At 44.1% G+C, this 25,697-nt stretch overlaps 1 protein-coding gene across 1 annotated transcript in view; it reads right to left on the bottom strand.

The window, feature by feature from the left end:
- Positions 1-25,697, bottom strand: part of RAB3B (RAB3B, member RAS oncogene family) — a 66,268-nt gene that overhangs the window by 11,072 nt on the left and 29,499 nt on the right. The window contains exons 3-4 of the mRNA XM_007459617.1: positions 5,493-5,611; positions 2,115-2,239 (exon numbers count right to left, since the gene is read on the bottom strand). Of these exons, the coding sequence (XP_007459679.1) occupies positions 2,115-2,239; positions 5,493-5,611 (244 nt within the window). The remainder of the gene's footprint in view (positions 1-2,114; positions 2,240-5,492; positions 5,612-25,697) is intronic.

Below are 25,697 nucleotides of genomic sequence, written 5' to 3'. Positions count from 1 at the left end.
AGGCCATTTGCCAGGCACGGTGGGTATAAAGATAAACAAGACTCATTTCCTGTCGTCATGGAGCTTTCTGGACACAAATATGGAAACAAGTGCACCCAAGTGTGATGGGTACTGTGCCTGTTGCATGTATGGGGTACACTAAGTGGGGGCACAAAGAAAAGGGCTGGGGGAATACGGAAGAGGCTTCAGAGCACTGAAGATGTTCTGAAAGCTGACTGGGCTTTCAACAGCTGGATAAAAGTAGGGGATGGGGAGTAGAAAAGAGCCTTCCAAACAGATGGTACATCGTTGAACCAGGGACAGCGCTGGGAGTCTCAGGGACAGCAGGCTGAAGACATAAAGAGATAGCCTGAGGTCACCCATGTGAGGGCTTTGCCACATGCTCACTGTTCTGTGAACTATGGGAATGGGTAGAGGCACATTCTGGACCCTGAGAACCTCTGTGATGGGGTAAGAACCATCAAGAGCCAAATGGCCCAGCCTCCGTATTTATTAAGCATCTACAGTGTGTTAATTTCTATTCCAGGACACACTGGAGAACAGGAGAGGGAAGAAAGAAGTATAGGACACTCTCCTATACATCTACTCATAATACACATAACACAAATATATATGACACAACTCACACTTGTATATTATACAATTTTCCCACCTACCAGCCCAAATATCTGTACTTCAGAAACTGGCAGAGAATATAACTTTAAACTCCCTATTCCTCAATACTTACAGCACCTAGGCTGTAAGAAATACTTAGGGAGACTGGCTAAAAGCTAAGCATTACTTCATTCTTCTAGAAGAAGACTTCCCTAAGGTGATCCCACATTGAACCCCGATACAGAAAAGAAAAGAAAAAAAGGAAGAAAAGAAAGGCTGCTCTTTTAAGCAAGTGTAGGTAGGTGTCCCGCTGTGCAGTCACTGAGACACACCTGAGGCACCTAGGTCTCAGTGGAGCACAAGGATCAAGGTGCTTTAACCCTGGGAAAAGCTGCATGCTTAAACCACATTGTCTCATCCCTCATACAATTACTTTCGCCGTGAATTGTATTTTGGTGACAAAGCGTCAGTTTACACTGGGAGAAATTGTAAGACACAGCCTACGATGTTCAGTGTTGTAGTTGCTGTAAGGCATGTTTGATATTAAGGACGTTGTCGCATTCAGCATATAGAGTCTGCTCTACAGTTGCCAGTGGAGAGCAGTGTTTCTCTGGAATAATGGGTTTGTTTTCATCTTAAGGACCATCTCTGAACCATGTAACTGATTATGTTTCCCTTTTTGCAATGGTTGCTGGGAAGCTCAAAGCAAATATTTTGGCCCAACTCTTGCACATGCCCCAAAACTTATAAAATATATACTTATCTCACCCCTGGCCTCCTCTTATGTTCTCCTACACTTGCTTTCCCTTTGCTTCAATTGTCTCACTTATTTTTTTATTGATGTATTGATACTATGATGATTTTTATAGGATACCTCAAATCCTTTGTGGAAGGAGCTGGTTAAAAAAAGGATTTCATACATTTACATTTTATTTATACATTCAAGGACCTCCCTGGTGGCACAGTGGTTAAGAATCCGCCTGCCAATGCAGGGGACATGGGTTCGATCCCTGGTCTGGGAAGATCTCACATGCTGCAGAGCAACTAAGCCCGTGCGCCACAACTATTGAGCCTGCACTCTAGAGCCTGCGAGCCACAACTACTGAGTCCACACACCACAACTACTGAAGCCCATGCACCTAGAGCTCATGCTCCACAACAAGAGAATCCACCGCAAGAAGAAGCCTGAGCACCGCAACGAAGAGTAGCCCCCGCTCACCGCAACTGGAGAAAGCCCGTGTGCAGCAACGAAGACACAACACAGCCAAAAATAAATAAATCTATAAAAAATTATTTATACATTCAATGTAACAAAATATACATGTATCATAAATAATGAATACCTAGAATTCACTAGCACAAAGCCCATATGTACATCACACAAATATGAAACAATACACACAGAGGACATATGCACATAATTCACAATCACAGCACATCCTTAATGTCACAAATACAAACACACACTTGTCCTCTCCATTTGCCCCACTCCTGTGCATACACACGTGTCGTGCACATACCCAGCTGCTCTGCAAGGAGCCGGCCCTTCTCGGTGGGAACAACCCTCTCTTCCTCCATGTCACACTTGTTCCCCACCAGGATGACCTGCGCATTGTCCCAGGAGTAGGTCTTGATCTGAGTAGCCCTAAAGAGAGACAGAGAGATGACAGTGTTACTGACATCCTCCTAGGCTAGAAAGGACCCTGCAAAGCTCACAGAAGCCCCTTTGGTGGGGTTCACAACACACGAGATACTGTCAGCTAATTCATCCTAGGACAGTCAGATCTCTGCTCCTGCTGGCTGTCACAGATGCTGACACTTAAGCCCTGGTTGCAAACTTCACTCAGCTATTTGGAGTCTACCTCTAATGCCCTCTCCTCACAGGCAGAGAGCTCTTTCTAAAACATCTATCAGATGATTCGTCCTTTCTTAAAAGCCTTCTCTGGTCCCTGGACTAGCTAAGCGATGAAGTCTAGATCCCTCAGTTAGGCGTTCAAGACCATTTACATCCTGTCTCTCCAGCCTCATCACCCTTCCTCTCACTTCACAAACCTCACCCATTCCCCAAAGTCTCTTCCACGGCATGTGCCTTTGCCTTTACTGGAAATCCCTTCCCCACACTAAGTCATCCTCCAAGGCCCAGGGCTGATCCCACAGTTGCCTGGGGGAGCCTTCTCAAGCTTCCCCTGGCCCAGCAAGCCTCTCCCTCCTCCTCTGTGATTCATAAATCTTCACTGAGGCCTTAGATCATTATTATTTGTAGAAACCAAAATGTCAGCAGTGGTTTCCTTCACATAGGATGATTATGAAATTTTATTTATTTATCTATTTATTTTTGGCTGCGTTGGGTCTTCGTTGCTGCGTGCGGACTTTCTCTAGTTGTGGCGAGCGGGGGCTACTCTTCACTGCTGTGCACGGGCTTCTCATTGTGGTGGCTTCTCTTGTCGTGGAGCATGGGCTCTAGGCACGCGGCCTTCAGTAGTTGTGGCATGCAGGCTCGGTAGTTGTGGCTTGCAGGCTCTAGAGCACAGGCTCAGTAGTTGTAGTGCACGGGCTTAGTTGCTCCGAGGCATGTGGGATCTTCCCAGACCAGGGATCGAACCCATGTCCCCTGCATTGCCAGGCAGATTCTCAACCACTGTACCACCAGGGAAGTCCCAAAACTTTTAAAAAATACTTTACTTTTCAAAATTTTGAAAGTGAGCATGTATTACTTTTATAATGAGAAACAAACTTTTAAACAGAGGAAATAAAATCAGACCTTTTTATTGAGGAGACATCTTTTTGTGTAGTTGGCCTAACTCTGTCCCCAAATACCTCATCAGGTAGAAACAATTACCTCCCCTTTTGTTCCCCTACTCTTTTTTGTGGCGCCTGTCATATTTGGCTGAATTTATCTGTCTCTCCTTCAGGGCAGGGACAGGCTTATTCATCTTTGGGGTACCAGCCCCCAGCATAGAGCACAGAGAAAAGAAGTCATTGATTGTCTGATGAAGGAAGAAGCCAGCAAATGGTTGATCCTGAAGCAGATCTAAATAAAATCTGACCCTATCCTGACACTGACAATCTAACTTAACCCTAACTGCAACCTGGACCGATTGCCAACCCTGCTCCTAAAGCTCATCTCACCACCAATCTTCTCTTTAAGGGTGAAAAGCCACTCCCTCAAAGGCTGGAATTTACTCAACCACCATTTGTGGTGAACCGACAGAGAGCCAGGTTCTGTGCTGGGTACTGGGGCTTAGATGGCAGGTGGGTGCTAGTCTGGGACCAAGTTTCCCAGAGGCAAAACTAAAGGCCAGAGCTTGGGAAAGATAGACATTCAGTCTTCAGCTTCAAGACAGGCACCTGGAGCCAACTCCCCAAGTCTCCCATGCCACTCTTCTGTCATCTTCCTCCCTCCTCCCACCACTATCCAGGCTCAGCTCCCAGATTAGCAACTTAGGTTATTCTTGGAGGAATCTTCACCAGGTGTTAATGTCACTGCGGGCCTGAGGCAGAATGAACAGCAACTGATGGAGAGAGGGAAGGAGGTCAAGGCCGACAGGGAATGGGCAGTGTGGGGATACTTAAAGAAAGAGCTAATCACTTCGTGGTGAGAGGTGGGGGGGAAAGACGGAGACATGGGAGAAAGAGGAGAAGAGAAAAATCATAACTGGAGGAGGGAAGAGAGGGAATAAGAAAGGAAAAAAGCAGGAGAAAAAAGAGGCATAAGGAGAGAGGAAGGGAAAAAAGAGGGAGGAAAGGAGAAAAAAGGAAGGTGGAGAGAAGGACTTGTTTAAAGGAAAGGGGGAGAAAGGAGGAAGAAGGGGATGACCAACAGACTAAGAAGGACCACACATGAGTGACAGGCATGCGGGTGGCACCCTAGACTGATGCTCAGAACTCAGGGGGTGGGCGGGGAGAACGTGGCAAGCAGCCTGCAAGGTCACTCCCAGCTCAAGGCTCCAAGGCACCAACAGTGCTGCACATAGTCATGACAACTGTTCCTTGGGAGACAGGAAGTCTTCAAAGGGTAGCTGTTGGGCAAAGAAGAGCAGGAGACAAGCTTGGCACTGGCCAGCTCTGCTGCTGTGTGCCCAGCCTACTCAGCCTCTCTGATTGTGAAGAAGAGCCAGGCACACACGCCCCATCTTCCCCATCCTTTCCACTGACTAGGGCCACCGGGTCCTGGCCCTCCATCTCACATGCCCTTCCTCTCGTGCTCCCTTCTCCCTGTGAGTAATGCTCCAGGAAGAAAGATGTAAGTTGCTCAGAGGTTATACCTCTGGGGAACTGGGCCGATTTCTATCGTATCAAGATATTGAATCTTTATGAACTTGGACCCCCGGCCCAGGGATAAACTTTATAGGGAAGCAATATGTGATTCACTTAGCACTATGTCCAGAATGATCTCTCTAAGACACTAATTTGAACCTGTTGTTTCCCTGTTCAAATGTCCTCACCTACCAGATAAAATCCAAATCCCTCACCCCAGCACACAAAATCCTTCATGACCTCTGCTCTTCTTACCCTCTCACCTACCTTCTTGTCTTTGCACATCTGTACTCTTTTGCTGGAACATTCTTACCCATCTGTCCCTCTGGCTAACTCCTGTTCATCTTTCAAAATGCAGCATATGTGTCAGCAATTCCAGGACAACTTCACTGACTCCCCAGGCTGGGTCAGAGCCCTCTGCTGGGTTCCCACAGCCCTGGTGCCACTCTCATCACTGCACCTGTCACATGATATTTTCATTGCCTGCTCACTGATCTGTCCTCTCCTCTCATCTGTGAACTTTTTGAGGACAGGAGCCATGTCTGATTCATTCGAGTTTCCCTAGCACATAGCACAGAGCCTAGTACATACTAGGTTTTCATGAACAGTTTGATGAGTGGGTGAAGGAACGAATCTCATACCAGTCTTGGACAGCATTGAAGGATTCCTCATTGGTGACATCATACATCAGGATGAAGCCCATGGCTCCACGGTAATAAGCTGTGGTGATGGTCCGGTACCGCTCCTGCCCAGCCGTGTCCTGGGTGGGAAAAGGAAAGAGTCAGCCTCCTAGAAAGTCTGCTTTGTTTCTAAAGAGTCCCCAGGACAATTAAAATCATCCAAAGTATATTTAAGGAGCACCTATTATGTATCTTTTATTGTACTTGGTGACTAGAATAAAATGGTTTTTGAAACCTCATAGAAATTAATAAGAAGATAATTAAAATCCCAATAGAAAAATGAGCAGGAGTAAAGAACAATTCACAGAAGAAATGTAAATGGATAATTATTATATTAATAGGTTTTAACCTTATTTTTAATTATAATTCCCATTATAGTTGAGGATGTAGTGAGATGTATAACCTCATACCTTGCTTGTGGGAGTGACACTTGGTTCAATCTTTCTGGTAATCAATTTGGAAGTCCCAAGAGCATTAAAAATAGTTGTACCCTTTGAACTAGAAATTTTTCCTTCTAAAAACTTTTTCTACAAAAATAGAATATCAGACAAATATTTATGCACAAAAATGCTTCTTTAAACTTTATTTAGACATTGAAAAACTGACATCAACCTATATATTCAACAATAGGAGAATGGTTAAAATACAAGATTTTTAATGTGTTTATTTATATAAGAATATTTATTCTAATGGAACAATTCTTGCATGTGCAATATAATGTCAGTTTCATAACTACATATACAGAGAAGAAAACTGGAAAGAAACACATCAAAAGGTTAATAGTGATTATCTCTGTATGAAAGATAAGAATTACTAGGATTTTCATTTTCTTCAGCTATTTTTATTTTCTCTATGCTAAGCATGTATTACTTATATAAGGAGAAACAAATAAACATTTTTACTAAAAAAAATACAAAGACAATTCTTTATCTCAAGCAGCTCACAGTCTAGTTGGAAAGACAAACATGTAAGAAAGATAAGCCAAGCCCCACAACAAAGTGTTACTGGAGTACACTGGGATGCTTCACAATGTCCACACGGTCCTTATGTGAGGGACCAGCCGGTCTTCTCTGAATCATTAGTTTTAGATGTGTGATACTTGAGCACGTATAAAACATTTCCTCATATATTATCTTATTTAAATTTTATGATAATCTCTATGAGGTAGGGATCAGTATTTACATTTTGTAGTTGAGAATGCAAAAATGCAGAGAGGGTAAGTGATTTTTCCAAGGCCACAATGCTGGTGACAAAAGCTATGCCTTAAATCTAGGACTTCTGATTCCAAGTCCAATGCACATACCATTATACCTCAATCAATGAAAGATTTATCCACAGGCATTTACTGAACACTATCCATAATGATAATAAAAACAAATAGGGACTTCCCTGGTGATCCAGTGGGTAAGGTTCCATGCTCTCAATGCAGGGGGCCTGGGTACATCCCTGGTCGGGGAACTAGATCCCACATGCATGCTGCAACTAAGAAGTCCACATGCTGCAACTAAGAGTCACGCGCTGCAACTAAGAAGTCTGCACGCCACAACTAAGATATCTGCACGCCACAACTAAGAAGCCTGCATGCTGGACTTCCCTAGTGGCACAGTAGTTAAGAATCCGCCTGCCAATGCAGGGGACATGGGTTTGAGCCCTGGTCCAGGAAGATCCCACATGCCGCGAAGCAACAAAGCCCGTGCGCCACAACTACTGAGCCTGCGCTCTAGAGCCTGTGAGCCACAGCTACTGAGCCCGCGTGCCACAACTACTGAAGCCTGTGCACCTAGAGCCTGTGCTCTGCAACAACAGAAGCCACCTCAATGAGAAGCCCATGCACCACAAAGAAGAGTAGCCCCAGCTCACCGCAACTAGAGAAAGCCCATGCGCAGCAACAAAGACCCAAAGCAGCCAAAAATAAATTAATTAATTAAAAAAATAAAAATAAAAAAATAAGAAGCCTGCATGCCACAACTAAGACCCAGCACAGCCTAAATAAATAAATAAATGGTTAAAAAAAATAATGAGAACAATAAGAATTATACCCTGCCATTAATTGTACATATGTTGCACCTGTTATCCACAAACTTTAGAAAAACCCTATAGGGTACATATCATTACTCCTATTTTACAGATGAGAAAACTGAAGTTCAGAGAGATTGCCCATCAAATGTAAGAATTGGGATTCAAAACAAGTATGTCTGACTCCTACACCCATTACAGTATATTACCTTGGCTATGAACCATACTTTGTGTGACACAGAAATGGAACAAGGACCATCCTTGCCCTAAGGAAGCCTCAGTAAAAGTAAAGAGATGGCTAAGACATACCACTGAACGCATAATAGCAATATGTGGCAGTATGTCATCAGTACCAGGTATGTGGCATAAAGAAAATGTGTCACACAAGTCAGATAAGGTAGAAACATGGTGGTTTTAGGTAGTTATGGAATATGTCAAAGCAGAGATAGTGTACCAGTTAGGGTAGACTGGGTTATTCAATAATATGCAATCTCAAAATCTCAACAGCTTCAAAAACAAGGTTTTATTTTTCACTATTTTTACATATCCATCAAGGGTTGGCTGGGTGCTCTGCTTTTTGTCTTCCTCATTCCAGGATAAAGAGTGACAGGGTGGGGCTTCCCTGGTGGCGCAGTGGTTGAGAGTCCGCCTGCCAATGCAGGGGACACAGGATAGTGCCCCAGTCTGGGAAGATCCCACATGCCATGGAGCGGCTGGGCCCGTGAGCCATGGCCACGGAGTCTGTGCGTCCAGAGCCTGTGCTCCGCGACAGTAGAGGCCACAACAGTGAGAGGCCCACGTACCGAAAAAAAAAAAAAAAAAGAGTGACAGGCTGGCTATGAGAGGGAAAGAAAGTGTATGAGTCATGTGTTGCCTCTTCCACTTTTCCCATTCACTGGCCAAAGCAAGTCACATGCCCATACCCAAGAAAGCACAGTCCTATAATATGCCCAGGAGGAGAATGGGAAATGTGGTAGATGGCATAGCCACTCCCATGTACCAAGCCCAGGAGCATTACCTACAGATGTGCTTACTTGGTAACAGAAGGAGACAACAGGGATTTTCCGAAAGAAGAATTTTCCAAGCAGAGAAGTGAAGGAAAGGTATTTTGGCAGAAGGAAAATTTTTTTCCAGTGACTACTCCAGAAGAACGTAAGGAACGGCGGGAAATGAGTAGGAGATGAAGCTAGAAAGAGCTTTGAATGCCGTGCTACGGAGTTTGAACTTGATCTTTTTAGGATCAAAGATTTTGAGACAGGAGATTAACATGATTGGATCTGAACTTTAGAAAGATCACTCTGACTCTGATGTGGAGAATGAACTGGAGGAAGTAGAGATGGGAGGCAGGAAAGCTGGTTGGTTAGATCTTTGCAGTGGTTCAGGTGCGACCTAAGACAGATTTGAACTAGAGTGGTAGCAATGAGGATGGAGTAGAAATAGACTCAAGAGGTATTTAAGAGGTGAATTACAGGGCATGATGACAGATGGGTTTTGTTTCTGGCAGGGCTCAGTTTCTTCATGTCCTGAGCAATTCAGCTCTGACCCAGACTTGCACATTACTCAGCCAAACAAAATCTGCATTTAACACACCCACCATCCTTGGAGAGCATAGGAATCACCATCTTGTGTTTGTTGAGCTGGTTTTTGGGTGTCTTACTCTTTACCTCAAGCAGCCTATCAGAGTATTTCCTTCTGACCACATACAGTACTTCTCAAACAGAATTTTATCCAGCTCATGAATGGGTGAGTGGATGAATGAATTAAAGAATGAATGAAGAGATAGATTGAGTGAGTGAGTGAGTGAGAGTGAGTAAACATCTAACACAGGAATCTTAGGCACTAATATTAGAGAAATATTCACTGTCTGCCATATCTCACAAAAGCTCTGTGTGTGTGTGTGTGTGTGTGTGTGTGCTTATGAAACACTGCAGCAGAATTTGATCCTCCCCTCCCACACTCTTACCTCTGCTTCCTGAGCTCCTCAGAGCCAGCATAACAGATGAGACTCCTCCCTCCAATCTACAGGCTCAGACCTTAAATCTTGTCCTGTAGGGTTTAGAATTAAGCCACCTGTCCAGACTAGTGATCTAAAGGCCCAAGCAGGATCTCTGAGCAACTGCACTGCCAGCAGTTCTCATCTCTTCTCATTCCACCCGCATTATACCATTTCTCTATGAGAGTTTCTAGTCTCTTATCTCTGCCTGGAGCCTGGCCCTGTGCCCCAGCTCTTTGACAAAGAATCCTGCCACCCAATTGATGCCCAATTAATTGGAAATCCTGATATAGAATAATAAATGAGCTTGGACATGGAATCAGTTTCACCTCTGTACTCCCAGTGCCTAGCACAGGGCTATGCACACAGTAGGGATTCAATCACCACCTTGTTAAACAAAAAGGCCATATAGTTTTAAGGTTAGGAGCATGGTCTCTGGAATTAGACTTCCGGGTGTAAACCCCTGTTTTAGCACTTACTATGTGACAATGGCAGGCAGCCTCTAAAATGGCTCCCAATGATTGCTGTCTCCTGGTATTCATGCTCTTCAGTAATCCCCTCCTGGGGCAATTTTCCTTTCGGAGCCTTAGTTTCTTCATTTATAAAACGGGAATAATAACAATACCTATTTCACAAAATTATCGTGAAGATTAAGAACGTTATTATATCTAAAATGCTTGGAACAGTTCCTGATACAGAGTAAATGCCACTTAGGCATTATTTTTGTACTTCCACAGTCAGCCCCGGGAGCAGGGCCAGCTTCCCAGGGTCTGCCAAACAGGAGTGAATGAGTCTCATGCCATGTGCCACTTCCTTCTCATTCAAACCTGCCCAGGGCTGCCTCCACCCAGGGTCTCAATATGATGCTTCCCTCAAGGAGCAGAAAGTGGCCAGACAGAAAGGGAATGGATGAGTTAAGAGTTGAGCAGGCTTTGGACTTCCCTGGTGACTCAGTGGTTGAGAATCTGCCTGCTAATGCAGGGGACACGGGTTCCATCCCTGGTCCGGGAAGATCCCACATGTCACGGAGCAACTAAGCCCGCTGTGCCACAACTACTGAGCCTGCGCTCTAGAGCCTGCGAGCCACAGCTACTGAGCCCGCGTGCCACAGCTACTGAAGCCTGTGCACCTAGAGCCTGTGCTCCGCAACAAGAGAAGCCACCACAATGAGAAGCCCACCCACCACAATGAAGAGTAGCCCCCGCTCGCCACAACTAGAGAAAAGCCCACACACAGCAACAAAGACCTAATGCAGCCAAAAATAAATAAATAAATAAAATAAATTTATTTTTAAAAAAGAGTTGGGGCTTCCCTGGTGGCGCAGTGGTTGAGAGTCCACCTGCCGATGCAGGGGACACGGGTTCGTGCCCCGGTCCGGGAGGATCCCACATGCCGCGGAGTGGCTGGACGCGTGAGCCATGGCCGCTGAGCCTGCGCGTCCGGAGCCTGTGCTCTGCAACGGGAGAGGCCGCAACAGTGAGAGGCCCGTGTACCACACACAAAAAAAATTAATAAAATAAAAATAATAAAAATTAAAAAAAGAGTTGATCAGGCTTTGGTCTGACTCCCAGCTCTGCCACTCATCAACTGTGTGCTTTTGGACAGCTTGGTTTTTTCATCTCTCTGAGGCTCAGCTTCCTCACGATTCAAATGGAATAATAATGCTTACTTTGTAGGGTGTTTGCAATTAACTAGATTTTTTTAAATGTCTGGCTCATAACAGATACTCAAATATAAGAGTATTTGTCATTTTCATTATTATTTAATTTTTCTAAGCCTTAATTTCCTCATCAATAAAGTGGTGATAATAATACCAGCCTTGAAGTGGTTATGTGAGGATCAGTGACAATGTACTTGTAGAGCTTGGCAGAGTGCCAGGCACATAGTAGGTGCTCAATAAAGTTCATAATAGCTGCTGCTATTACTGTTGATATTGTTGTTGTTGTTGTTATTCACCTTAAGAAAAGCAAGGTTGGAAACAACAATCTAGCTCTCACTACCCTGTGCTCAATAGAAAGCAGCCCAGAGAATCGCTTCTAAACCTCCCTCTCTCTTTTATTTTTAAAAATCACTTTGACGAACATTGATTCCCCTCCCACTGAGGAGAGTCAGAAATAGAACCAAAGAGGAGACAGGAAGGAGGAGAAAGAAAGAGGCATGACTCACTGGCTACTTGAGGAAGGAGACCGTGTCATCAAGAGCAATCAATTCACTTCTACGAAGCAGATACTCATTGAGCTCTTCATACGGGCAGGGCCTTATGCCAGAGAGTGGACACCATGATGCACAAGCCACCATCCTGGCCTGCAGCAGCCCTGTCAGTGTGGCCGACAGACACTTGCTATGTGCCAGGCGCTTTGATAAGTGCCTTATTTATGGGATCTTATTATTTGTACTAACAAAATAAAACTGCTATGCGCCAGGCACTATGCTAAGCACTTTTTCTACTGTACTTAATTTTCAAAACAGCCTTGAAATACTGTTATCTTTACTTACAGATGAGAAAAATTTAAATAACTTGCCTACGATCTTGCAACCAGTTCATGGCAGACAGATTCAAAGCTAGGTCTGATTCCAAAGCCTGTGCTCTTCCTGGGATGCTCTTTGCTCTACGTTATTTCTCTTAATTATTATGTCAGCCTGAAGCAGGACAAGTTTGAGTCCCCATTTTATATATGGATTAACTGAGGGTCACAGAGGTTAAGTAAATTGCTAGAGTCACAAGCTATAAGGAAGCAGAGTCAGGATTCAAATTCGGTCTTTTGACAAGTGTGTATTTTCAGCACAGCCTATAGCCCAACCAGACTGTGTATTCTGAATCCCTCTCTGCCCCTCCGGACAGGACCCAGCCCACCCTGAAGCCTTCCAGATAGGAGATCCTCCAACCATGTCTAAGACTTACTAAGGCTAACAATCTCCGCTCCACTAGAGGGTAAGGCTGGAAATCACCCACAAAGCTCAAATGGAATCACGTGTGTCTGGCGCACAGGTGCTCAAAAATATTAGTTATGTTCTCTGTCTTGATTGAATCATTGATCCAACACAGATCCATCATTTCTTTCTGGAGTTTCCTCCTTGTCACCTACACATGCAATACTAATTTCTGCTCCATATGTCTGTTCATGCTACTCTCTCTGCCACATATGCCCTCTCCCAGCTCCTCCACTTGTCTTGACTATCAGATTGTTGAGTTCTAAAATTAAAAGTAAATCTTAGAAGTTACTCAATCCACCCGCTCACTTAAAAAAGGAATTCCTTCTACAGCATACTTGCATTGAGTGTTCCCAATGTTGGATGCCTACCACCTCCAAAGGCAGCCACTCCACTGATGGACAGTTCTGAGTATTAGAACATTTCTTCCTTCCATAGAGCTGAAAGCTGCATGTGGTAATTTCTATTCATTGATTTAACACTGTTCTCTGGAGACCCAAAGAATAAATCTAATTTTTCACTCATGTGGCAGCCCTCCTAATATTTAAGTTCTAGGTTTGTTTAGCTCTTAGAGTTTACAAAGTTTTTTTCTTATTATCTCAGTTAGTTGCCAGAGAAATCCTGTAAGAGAAGAACCAATATCTCCATTACACACACACACACACACACACACACACACACACACACACACACAAAACAACTGCGCCTTGAAGAGGTGAATGATGAAGAGGCTTAAATAAAACCAGGTCTTCTGACTCCAAGAGGCCAATGCGCATGGCACAGGGCTACATCCCTGATGTTTTAAATCACGTGTGACAGGCACCACAATTAAACAGAATGACCAGAACAGTGACTGGAACTTGAAACTGTGTCATGGGAGAAGCAACTGAAGGAAGGAAGAAGCTTTGGGGAATCGTACTGCTATCTTCAAATATCTAAAGTGCCTAAAGGGAGGGTATTCCTCCTTTTCCTTTCTATTTTTTTTTTTTTTCAAATCATCACTGGGCACTGATTCTGTGGCAAGTGTTGGCTAGGTCCTGAAGATAAAAGGTTGAATACTACACATACCTACTTGAAGTCTACAGTGTCTGTTGACTGGAAAGAGAAATGTGCATTGGATGGGGATTCTGAGGCAGGAGAAGCCCATTCCCATAGAGCCTTCTAGCACCTTTCCTTGAGGCAACACTCTTCCTTTGGAGCTCAGCTCAGCAGAGGAGCTGGCCTGACTATCCTGGCAATGTCAAATGCTCCAATTACAGGTTCTCCTGGCACCATGTACATCTTCTTTGTAGCACTCCTCCCCACTGTAATTTTGTATTTATTTGTGTAATTATTTGATTAAACTCTGTCTTCCCTGCCAAACTGCAAGGGCCACAATAACAGGATGTCTGGTTTTGCCTACTATTGTGTCTCCAGTGCCTAGTACAGCACTGGCACATGGGGTGGGGGAGATTTCCAAAAAATACTGGTTGAAAGGGTGAATTTTGTGGGTGACTGCAACATTTTTGACAGAGCACACTGAATGTCAGATGGGAATTTCTAAAAATCCAAATCTCATCTCCTTACTCTGGGTCTAAATCCCTTCCCCAGCTTCTCACAGCCCACACGATGGGGTCCAAGCAACTCCATAGAACGCAGGCCCTTCAGGATCTACCCAGGTTTCCTTTCCAGTTTCTTCCCTCCCATTCCTCCACTGAACCAGTGAGTTCCAGCTTTGCCTAACTAGTGGTTTCCCAAACACTGCTCCTTCACACCCCTGGGCCTTAACCTGATATGCTGATCTGTGCCTGAAATCCCCTTTCTCTTTTATAATTCCCAATCTTCTTCAAGGTCACATCCTCGGAAACTTTCCTTGGCCTCCTCTCCTCTGACAAAGTAACTTCCTCCTCTGCCCTTTTATGATTTGGCATTATATCATCACACACATCACATTTATTATAGTTACTGGTTCATTCACCTGTCTCCTCTTCCAGATTATGAGCGTCTTTTTTTTGCCACACTGCACGGCTTGCTTGTGGGACCTCAGTTCCCTGACCAGGGGTCGAACCTGGGCCCTGGCATTGGAAGTGCAGAGTCTTAACCATTGGACCACCCTGGAATTCCCTGTGAGCATCTTGAGACCCAATCTTTATTTAGCTAAATCCCAGGCCCTCAACTATAGCATCTGGCACATAGTAGGCACTTACTAAGAATGCTGGTGAATGAAACTCAAAGGCTGATTATGTGCTGAAGAGGGAAAACTCATTTAGAACCTCAGGATTGGTTGGAAAAGCACCTGTGAGAAAAGGGTCACCTCTTCTTTCTGATTCCTTTCCATGTTATAGACAAAAGAGGGAGGCCCAGAGCAGTGACAGACTTAAGAGGTCACACAACTAGCAAGAGGTTATCTCTGGGCCCTCCATCCCTGGATCCTGCCCTGTTATATACATGCTACCCCAGCCAAACTCCTCCATCCCCCCCCTCTTCAATTCATTCCCTCCAGGCCAGGTTGCGGGGTGGGGATGATGACACCAGGGATGCAAGTAATAAGAGCTTCTGGGCTGGTTCTCCCTTCACCCTGCGCCCCAACCCACAGCTGCCAAGCTCCAAGCCCTTTGTATTTTGCAGCACCTGGGAGCCGAGACGTTATGTCCCGTGGGAATGGGAGGAAAGCCAAGGGAGAGAGCTTTTCAGGGAGGTTCAGTGTAGCCAAGGAGAAGCAGAGGACTGAGGAAAGGAAAGAGTATTCCGTTAAAGCTGGCTTGGTGTTACACCCATCTGTCCTCAGTAGTACAGACCACACTCAGAGCACCCTACAGTTTACAAGCATTTTTGTTGCATCATCTCATTGGATCCTAAGAATGACCCTGTGATACAGATTTTTTAGAGCCAGAAGAAACCAATCTTTGAGGTCATCCAGTCTGACTGCTGTATTTTGCACGTAGGGAAATTGAGACTTAGAGAGGTAACTTTCCTAAGGTCACGCAGCTACTTATTTTTTGGTTAGGCTGGGACTCAAATGCAAATATTCTGACTCCACATCCAGCATTCTTTCCAGCACACCATGAATTATTGTCACTATTGATTTACAAGTGAGAAAATTGGAGTCCAAGCGCACATAGGTAGTAACTGGTAGATCCTTGAGGGCAGAGGGCAGGAAAGAAGTCACTGGAATCCAGGACTGGGTATTCGAAAGCACTTCCCTGCCCACTGTAATCCTATCTAACCTTTGAGGTCCAAGTCAAAGGGCACCTATTCTAGGAAGTTCCTTGGGATCCAGCATCATTTTTTCTGGGCCTTCACAGAATGTAGTTGGGCCTTTATTTTAGCGATAGCAGAGCACAGAATATTAGATCTAGAAAGTCCCTGTGAGAGTCATCAATTACACAAACATTTATTGAGCCTACACTGTGCCGGTGAGTAAGACCCACGTGATCCCTGCCCTCGGAATTCTCAGACTAGCAGGGAAGCTACCTCACACGTGACAAATCCTGTGACAGGTACATATAGGGTCAACTCCCTCATTTTACAGATGAGAAATCTGCGCTCAAAGAGATGAATGCCCTGGTTCTTATTTTTAGCCTTGATCTCACACAAAACCCTGAAAACCTCAAATCCTCTCAGATAATTTCCACTAAGATGTAGGTACAACATTTTACTTCATGCAGATAAACTGAAAGTTATAGGGGTTCCTTTCATTGCCCCTCAATGCACCTGGCAATGAATATCTTAGGTGTTCAATAAATATTTTTGAATGAATGGATCACAGAACCTATATCAGGGATTTGTTTCAATTCTCATCTATATCTTCTCATTTAGACTGTGGATTTGGGGCTATGCCTTTTATTTCTGTAATAAAAGGAACAATGTCTAGAGCAATGTCTAGAGCAATACATGGCACCTGGCAGGTATTCCAAAAATACTGAATGAACAAAGGAATGAATGAATGAGAGAAGCTGAGTAATATTATAGCTCTGTTGCCTTAAATAACAAAGAAGACATGCCCCAAACATACTCCTCTTCTCAAAACCCCTCCTTTCCTCAGCTCCTCTGAAACCTTGCTTCACCAGTGCTCTCCCTGCATCTCCCCTGCTCCTGCTCTGTCTCCTAAACTGGCTCTTTATCCCCTGGGCCCCTTACTTCCAAGTTTCAGATAGAAATTTCCAACTGTCTGCTGGACATCTCCACCTAGTCTGAACGCCTTAGACATGTACATAGTTGACTACTAAGTATGACCTATTTCATTTGTGTCTTCTCCAGCTAATATGCCTTCATCAGTACCTGGCACAGATCTAGGCACGTAGCAGGTATTTTAAAGATGCCTGCTGAAAGAACCATCATCCCTAACACCCCAGTGCTTTGGCATGGTCAAATTTAGCATTACAGTTGCCAATCCATTTCCTCTTCAGTCTTTTTGCCTCCCAATTGAAATTAGCACCATTCAGAGCATTCTGTGAAGTCTCTTTAGGGAATTCGCTTAATTTGCCACCTGCTGTACACTTTAGGTGACTCACCCAACTCCCCTTCAAGACAGGAAGAAATGGGGGAAGAAGTGATATGGGAGAGGGTCAGGAGGAAAAAGAGAGGCTTGAAACAAGATTATATTTAATATATCCCCAGGTCACAGCAACCAAAAGGAAAAGAGAGTCAGGTCTTGTACTAAGAAACTGCTGGTGATAAAAATAGGACCCTTGGGCTTCCCTGGTGGCGCAGTGGTTCAGAGTCCGCCTGCCGGTGCAGGGGATGCGGGTTCGTGCCCCGGTCCGGGAGGATCCCACGTGCCGCGGAGCGGCAAGGGCCCGTGGGCCATGGCCGCTGGGCCTGCGCATCCGGAGCCTTTGCTCCGCAACAGGAGAGGCTACAGCAGTGAGAGGCCCGCGTACAGCAAAAAAAAAAGAAAAAATAGGACCCTTGTCAGGCAATTTGCAGAAGACAAATGGTTAATAAACATATAGTTGATTGTTCAATAAGTAATCAGAGAAATGCAATTTGAAATAATGATACCATTTTTATCCTATTAAATTAGCTAAAATTAAACTAAGATAATATTTGATTCTGGCCAAGGTAGAGTACAATAGGAATTTCACTACTGAAAATCTATCTAAAGGAAATAATCTGAAACCTAGGAAAAGTTCTACACACAAAGATGATCACTGATCACTGCAACGTTATCCATAACAGCCCCAAATTGAAAAGTAGTTAAACGTTCAAACAATGGAGAACAATTAAACTTTGAGAGGCCAGAGATTGCGCCTCATTACTTTACCACTGTTTAGAGTGCCCAAAATATGGTAAATGCAACAAACATTGTTGATGAAAGAGTTAATGAATAGATATGGTATATCTTCCCTTTAAAATACAATGAAGTCATTAAAAACATATTTATACTATTTACAATAGCCAGGACATGGAAGCAACCTAAGTGTCCATCGACAGATGAATGGATAAAGAAGATGTGGCACATATATACAATGGAATATTACTCAGCCATAAAAAGAAACAAAATTGAGTTATTTGTAGTGAGGTGGATGGACCTAGAGTCTGTCATACAGAGTGAAGTCAGAAAGTGAAAAACAAATACCGTATGCTAACCCATATATATGGAATCTTAAAAAAAAAAAAAGGTCATGAAGAACATATGGGCAAGTCGGGAATAAAGACGCAGACCTACTAGAGAATGGACTTGAGGACATGGGGAGGGGGAAGGGTAATCTGGGACAAAGTGAGAGAGTGGAAGTGTATATATGGACATATATACACTACCAAATGTAAAATAGATAGCTAGTGGGAAGCAGTCTCATAGAACAGAGAAATCAGCTCGGTGCTTTGTGACCAGCTAGAAAGGTGGGATAGGGAGGGAGGGAGGGAGGGAGACACAAGAGGGAAGAGATATGGGGATATATGTATATGTATAACTGATTCATTTTGTTATAAAGCAGACACTAACACACCATTGTAAAGCAATTATACTCCAATAAAAATGTTTAAAAAAACATATTTATAAAGATTTTCTAACAAGTTAGCTGTACTTATGTCATAGTTTTACCTTCAAAAAGGCAGGATATAAAATTGAATATACATTATGACCTCAACTATGTTAAAAATTCATAGAAAAGAAACTGCAAAGAAACCAACCACAATGTCAGTAATATTTTCTTCTTTATGCTTGGATATAATTTCAAAGTATTTTTTAATGAGCATATGTTATCTTTATAATTAAGAAAAACTAAACCCATAGTGATTAATAGCAGTTGCTATTATTATTAATAGTCCAAGGAGAAGGAAATATGGGAAAAATATGGAAGATAAATCATGAGTTGATCATCATTGTAGATGAATGATGGTGTTCAAGTACTAGTTAGTCTCCCTACTTGAGTGTATGTGTGAATTTTTCCATTATAAACAGCTAAAAAGAAAATAAAAATAGTAAAGCCTAAAACAGAATGGCATCTGGGGAGAGTACAAGCAGTTCCATTTTCATCTGAGTGTAAATACAATATTATATGGATTTTAAGATGCCCATTTCTTTTCACGTTTTAGCATTTCTGAAATAAGGATATATCTTACAATTGATAGCGTTTTCAATTTCTGAAACACAGTACTTAAAATAGGAAGTGAGGTTGGAGCTATATCATGGAGGTATCGAATGCCAGGCCAGGCACTTGGACATTGTCTGGAAGAGAATAGGGAACCACTGAGGGATTTAGTGGCACCCAACATAGGGCCTATTGCCTAGAGGACATTCAGTAAGTGTGTGCTAAATGGTGAGGCTTTTGAGGATGGGGACACTGCTGCTTATGTCAAGGGCCAGGGGACGCCAACCTCTGCGGGAGGTATTTGAGGCCTTGCTCTCCCCTCTTTGTCGTCTCACAAGTCCCATCTCTCTCCAGCTCTGCAGGGCAAAATCATCAGGTTGTCTGATAAAGCCTTTCTGTCTCCAAACCCCCACATTACTTGCATTTTCCTGATAGTAAGAAATAATTCCTCAGAATCTGAGCCAGCACCAGAGCTAAATAAATGTGAATTTATTTATTTTAAATGTGAATCCACAGGCCTGGGTTCCATGGCACCTTCTGACACAACATCCTAAGTCCAAAACCTTGGATGGAAGCCTGGCCCAGAGACCCTCTTATGAACTTATTTCCAAACAGAGACATATCGAGTTGACATATACAGGGTAAGTAAGAGATTAGAATGAACTCCCTAGGACTTCTGGGACTTAACTACAAAGACCATCCAGGATCTCCGTCCTGCCCTGGGCTGTGTTTTCCCTTTGGTCTCATAGCTGCTTTCTTTTGGGAATTGGCCCAAGTCACCATAGCAGACAAGTCCCCTGAGGAACATTTGCATACAGGTGCCAGAGTGTTCTAAAAATAGGATAAACACTCAGCTCCACAAAGCAAATGCCTTGAAATTTATTTACAAGGGAGGGGAGACAATCACCTGAAGAGGGAGGGGGAACCTGTCAGAGGCAGCCTGATGATAGTAAGGGAGCCACACGGTGCAGGCCAGGAGTCAGGAGGCCTGGGTATGATTTAATTCGATCATTAACTTGCTTTGCAGGTTTATGAATACCATCCCCCCACACACTCTGGGCCTTGGGTTCTCCATCTTTAAAACAGGGATATTAGACTAAATGATTTTTAGGGCCCCTTCTAGCTCTAAGGAGTCAGGATAAATAGTAATAATAATAACTGCTAACATGAAATGAGTATTTACCAAGTGTCAAGCACTGTGACAAGTATTTTTCACGCATTATTCATCAATCCTCACAATCAGCTCTTTGAGGCAGGTAGGATAAAGAAACTGAGGCACAAAGAGGTTAAGTACTCACCCAAACTAACAAATGTTGGAGCTGGGAGTTTAAACCCTGTGCTATACTGCCTTCCAGGATGCTAGAATGCTACACTTATTCCTGGATTTTTAATCTAACAGTTTCACTGCCTTAAGCTCATGCCACCCCTCCCATTTTTTCTCCTCAGGTTCTAACCACCCTGGGCTAATCCCCCAGGTCCCAAACACTGTGCTCCTCAAAGTCTCTTTGCTTTTCTCATGCTGGGCCCTCTGCCCGGATCAGCCTGATCCCCTGCCCTGCTGACCCAGTCACTACTCAGAATTCAGTTCAAATGCTTCCTCCTCAATGAGTCACATTTCCTCCAATACCCACAGGCAGAAGTGAAGACTGATTGCCATTTGTTGAGACTAAGAGTATGCCAGTTACTATGCAAATTCTTACAACTTTCGGAGAGAGATTCCATTATTATACCCATTTTACAGGTGAAGTTACTGAGACACAGAGGTTAAATACTTGCCTTAGGTCATACAGCTGGTTAAAGATCTGAACCAGACAATCTGACCTCACAGCCTTCCTAAGCCCTTTTCTACCCTCTCTCTTATGAAATATGAATTGCCAAGGTGTTTGTCTCCTCCACCAGACTATAAGCTCTTCTAGTTTTGTTTTTTGTTTTATAGTATTGACTGAACTGCTGGGAGATCATTTGGAGCAGCATACTTAGAAAAAAAAATCAGCCTAGAGTCTGACCAAACTGAAAAAAAAAAAAGATGAAGTCCCTCATTCTGTCTAGTCTTTCTCTGCCATTTAAATCCCTTTGGGAACAAGACCAAAAATATATAACATATATTATATATACACATATTTTTTTAATTCTATACCTTGGCACTATTTCTGTTTCCATCTCAGGGGATGGGGGAATCACCTCCTCCAAGAAGCCTCTTAAAATCCTCATTCTCATCATCCCCTTAATTTTAGTGTTCTTTAGCACTTACATGTCATTTAATTAAACACAGCAAGCATTAATGAGTGGGTACTGTGAGGGGCAGTGGTAAGAGTATAGATTTGGGGGTTAGGCACATTTGAGTTCAAATTCCAGCTCTGCCGCTTCCTGGCATGTGACCTTGAACCAGTTATCTAACTTTCTGAGCCCATTTGCTAGCTGCAAAATGAATATCCTTTTCTTGGTGCTGTTGGGTAGATAAAATGAAATAAGTGTTGTGATAGTGCTTGGGTACCTGTAAAGTTCTGTATAAACATTAGTCATAATCATTTAATTGACAGTTTGCCCTTGATAATCTGCTGTTCTTCCCCTGGTGCCACATCCAGGACAGGCCTCAGATTCCTGGAGAGCTGGAGCTGTAGGAAAGTGCGAAGACGGAGGAACCCAAGAAAGCAGGGCTGATAACTACCTGAGCAAACTTCCGCTGGAAGGAAATTAAAGGGCTAATTATGCCTCTGCTGGTAGCTGGCCTTGGGCTCAATCAGTTGACACAGCAACATGACAGTGGGGGAGGATAGTATCCAAAGAGTCTGTTTTCTCTCCCACAAAATGGCACCTCATGGGAGCCTGGACACAATGTCCAACCTTAGAATCACCTCTGATTTTCTCTATTCACTCTTTCTCTTCTCTCTTACTTCCCTTTTCTCTTCCTCCCTGAGTCCTAGTGGAGAAAACTGAAAGTTTCAGCCAGTTCATGGAACTGTGGGTTCAGCCTGCAGCCCTATTAGAACATTCCCTGCAGAAGAGACTGGGATATACTGGAATAGCTCCTGAACAGCACTTAATTGTTGCTTGTGGTTAGGTCTCACTTTTTATATATGGAAATTGTGTGGCCCAGTGGGAAGGTTTGGAGGTGAGTCACAGAAGTTTGGGTTCAAGTCTCATGTAATCCAGCTGTGTGACCTCTAGTAAAGCACAAGCACTTTACCTCTCTGAGCCTCAGCGTCCTCGTGTATATAATGAGGACGACAAGATCCTCCTCAGGATCAAATGAGATCAGATGTACCAGATGATCTGACTGGACTGGTATCCAGAGGGCTCTGAGAGGAAAGCAGGTAAGAAAGCAGCATGTCCATTCCACAGAGACTAACCCGAGAGAAACCCCAAGCCTCCCAGCCACTGAGGGGCAGAACTGGCTAGAGGAGGTTCCTGGGGAGGTAAAACTTGATCTGGGGCCAAGAGAAGGGTTGGACATGTCAGGTGCACGGAGAATGCTGGCCTTGACTTTAAGAGGTATAAAGCTCTGCCTGAGAACTCACTTTTATTTTGCAAACTTCTATTGAATGCTTACTCCTTGCCAGGCCTTGTGCTGTGCGATGGAGCTATAGACGTGTATCAGACCTGGCCCTTGCCCTCAGGGAGCCTGCAATCTGAGAGGAAGACAGGTAAGTTCCAGACACAATACAGCTGGTAAGTGTTGGAAGTAAAGGAGGGGCCCTTAACCCAGGCTCGGGGAGAGGTGGGTCAGGAAAGGATTCCCAGAGGAGGTTATACTTGAACTGAGTCTTTAAAGTCAAATGGAAGTTTGCTGGTGAGAAATCAGGGAGGAGGGGTAATATCTAAGGAGAGGGGGAAGGAAGTGGCAAAAAATTGCATCCTAACTCTCACAGCCAAGAAGAGCCTAAGGAGACATGGCAATTAAATGCACTGTGGTATCCTGGATAGGATCCTGGAACAGAAAGGGGATATTAGGTAAAAAACTAAGGAAATCTGAATAAATTATGGATGTCAGTTTATAATAAGGTATTGATATTAATTAGCACAAATGTACCATACTAATGTAGGGGAAACTGGGTAGGGGGTAAATGGGAACTCTCTGCACAATCGTTTGTAAATTTTCTGCAAATCTAAAACTATTCTAAAAAATAAAGTTTGGGTTTTTTTTAAACGCATCCTGTGTTTGGATTGGCGGTTTGGAGAACGCATGGGTGAAGTGTGGACTGCCTGAAGGGTGAGTGACTGAAGATAGAACTGGGAAGGCAAGAAAGGGCCTGGAATGCCAGGCAAGGAGTTTACTGGGTATGGATGGGCAGCCCTCCCTGGGTTTTAAGCAGTGGAGTGACAGTGATCGGAGAGAATATGGAGGGAGGAAGATTGAGGGCAGGGAAATCTACTGGGGCTGCTGATACAGTCTAAGGGGGAGAGAACAAGAATCCGAGGTAGGAAAGGAGCAGAGCGCCAGGCTCAGTTTGCTCTGGATAAATGTTTATGGAACAGAACTGAGGAGGGGATGCATTCAAGAGAAATTTGGGGGCTAGAATTAACGGTTCTTATGAACAACTGGATGAGTAGGACAAGAGCTGAGAAAAATAAAGGAGGAGCCTCAGTTTTAAGCTGGTGGCAGTGGTTGGGGTGCTAAAGAGAGGGAGCATAGACACCTCCTTGGACTTGACCTCCCATCATCTCCCCTCTCCTCCACCTCCACCCCGGGCCTGAGCTCAGAGCCTCTGCGTCATTAACACAGAGTTGACAGTCTTCACAGAGGAAGGTGAGAAGCACAGGCATACAGAGAGGATAAGAGTTTCCAGCTGTCACCTGGCAACCCAAGGTGTGGGGCGATGGTGCTGGGCCATGGTGTGGGGGAGAGGGGAGTCTGCAGAAGCAAGGAATTATAAATCCTCAGTCGAGTGGCCTCCCCGAGTCCTGCCCCTGCCCTTAGCAGCATATCAGGCAGGACCCAAGCAAGCTAGGAGAATCTCTTGCCTTTGAAGGTAACTGGGCATCTTCAGGGGCAGAGCACTGCTGCTCTCTCCATCCCCCACTGAAAATGGGAGTAAAAGGTCCATGGCTCATATCTAATTTCTCTGCTGATGAACTCTACCCTGTAAATGCCATGGCTTCAATCTCAAAAATGGCAGTAACCAAGACCAATCACAACAGTATAGCACAATAGAACATTCATGAAGTTATCCTGCTCTACCACTCACTGTGCGACTGTGGGCAAGTTTATTGAGCACCTAGTATGTTACAGGCACCATGCTAGGTCCTTTCCTTATATTGTCTCCTTAATCTTTACTGCACTACTAAGAAGTAACCATTAATGTTATTCCTATTTTACAGCTGAGGAAACAGAGATTCAGAGACATCGTAACTTGTCACACTGCCGGTGCCATGTTTTCATTTTACTTCTACCACAACTAAGGAAGCCCCCACCCCTCCTCCCACTCTGCCAGAACGTGCAGCAGCTCCTCACAGAGCACTACATTAAGTGTCAAGCCACTTAATGACATACCGGTATATCAGTGATGCCCATTAGAATCACCTGTGAAGCTGTAGGGGTTGGAGAGAGAGGAGGGCTGGTAGAAAGGGAGGGGAGCTAGAAGGTTAACAGGAGACAGTTTGCAACAGATAACCCATCCCTTTCTGAGAGTGTTTCCTTGGAGACGCAACTCCAAGTTTCAGCTGTGACACTGACTCTCAACCACCTGTGAGGTCCCTGGGGCATCACAGGGCAATGGGAAGAATGGGGAAGGCAGTTGACTGTAAATAGAACACAAGTTCTGGAGGCAGACAGCCTTAATTTTGAATTCCCGTTGTGCCATTTACTACTTTTGATAATATCTGGTCAAGTTCCTTAACTTTTGAGTCTTAGTTTTCTCATCAGTTTTGTGCACCATCATTGCAATGGCTTAAAAAAGAAAAAAAAAAGGCATGTAAAATACCTGTACAATATATAGTTGCTGCCCAATAATTATAACTCTTAACATTTTCACCATCTATTGAGTGCTTTCTGAGCACCCAAGTCCTTATGTATGTAAAGATATAACAAGGAGGGTGGGGTACAGGGCATGGGGCATACATGGGTTTTGAAGTCAAATATACCTAGATTAAAATCTGGACTCTACCACTTACTATTTGTGTGAACTTAAGTAAGTTATCTAACTCCTCTGGACCTCAGTTTACTTATCGGTAAAATAGGGATAATAACAATACCTGGCTCACAAGGTTGTTGTAAGGATGACATGAGTTGCTAAAAGCACTGAGCACAGTGCTGGCCACTAGCCAGTGCCGGCCACTAGCCAGTGCCACTGTCAGCTCACGCGAACCCTGCGGGAGGTATTATTAGCCCCATTTTACTGGTGAGGATATTTAAGATAAATGGTGGTTGCTGATTATTGCCACAATAATTACAGATGTGTGAAATGGAGAGGGAGGCATGAGTAAGAATGGCAGCTCTGCCAGCCTCTGGGCCTCTAAAAGCAGGGATTAAGAGGAAGCAAGGCCCGGGACTGCCCTGGCAGTCCAGTGGTTAAGACTCTGCACTTCCAATGCACGGGGTGGCGGTTCGAGAACTAATCTCACTTGCTGGGTGGTGCAGCCAAAAAAATTTTTTAAAAACTCATAAAAAAAAAAAGAGGGGGCTTCCCTGGTGGCGCAGTGGTTGAGAGTCCGCCTGCCGATGCAGGGGACGCGGGTTCGTGCCCCAGTCCTGGAGGATCCCACATGCCGCAG

The sequence above is a fragment of the Lipotes vexillifer genome, unplaced genomic scaffold, assembly GCF_000442215.2.
Source record: "Lipotes vexillifer unplaced genomic scaffold, Lipotes_vexillifer_v1.1 scaffold525, whole genome shotgun sequence".
Lineage (NCBI taxonomy): Eukaryota > Metazoa > Chordata > Mammalia > Artiodactyla > Lipotidae > Lipotes > Lipotes vexillifer.
The sequence above is the reverse complement of the archived record's forward strand: the minus strand, read 5'-3'. Positions and strand labels throughout refer to the sequence as shown.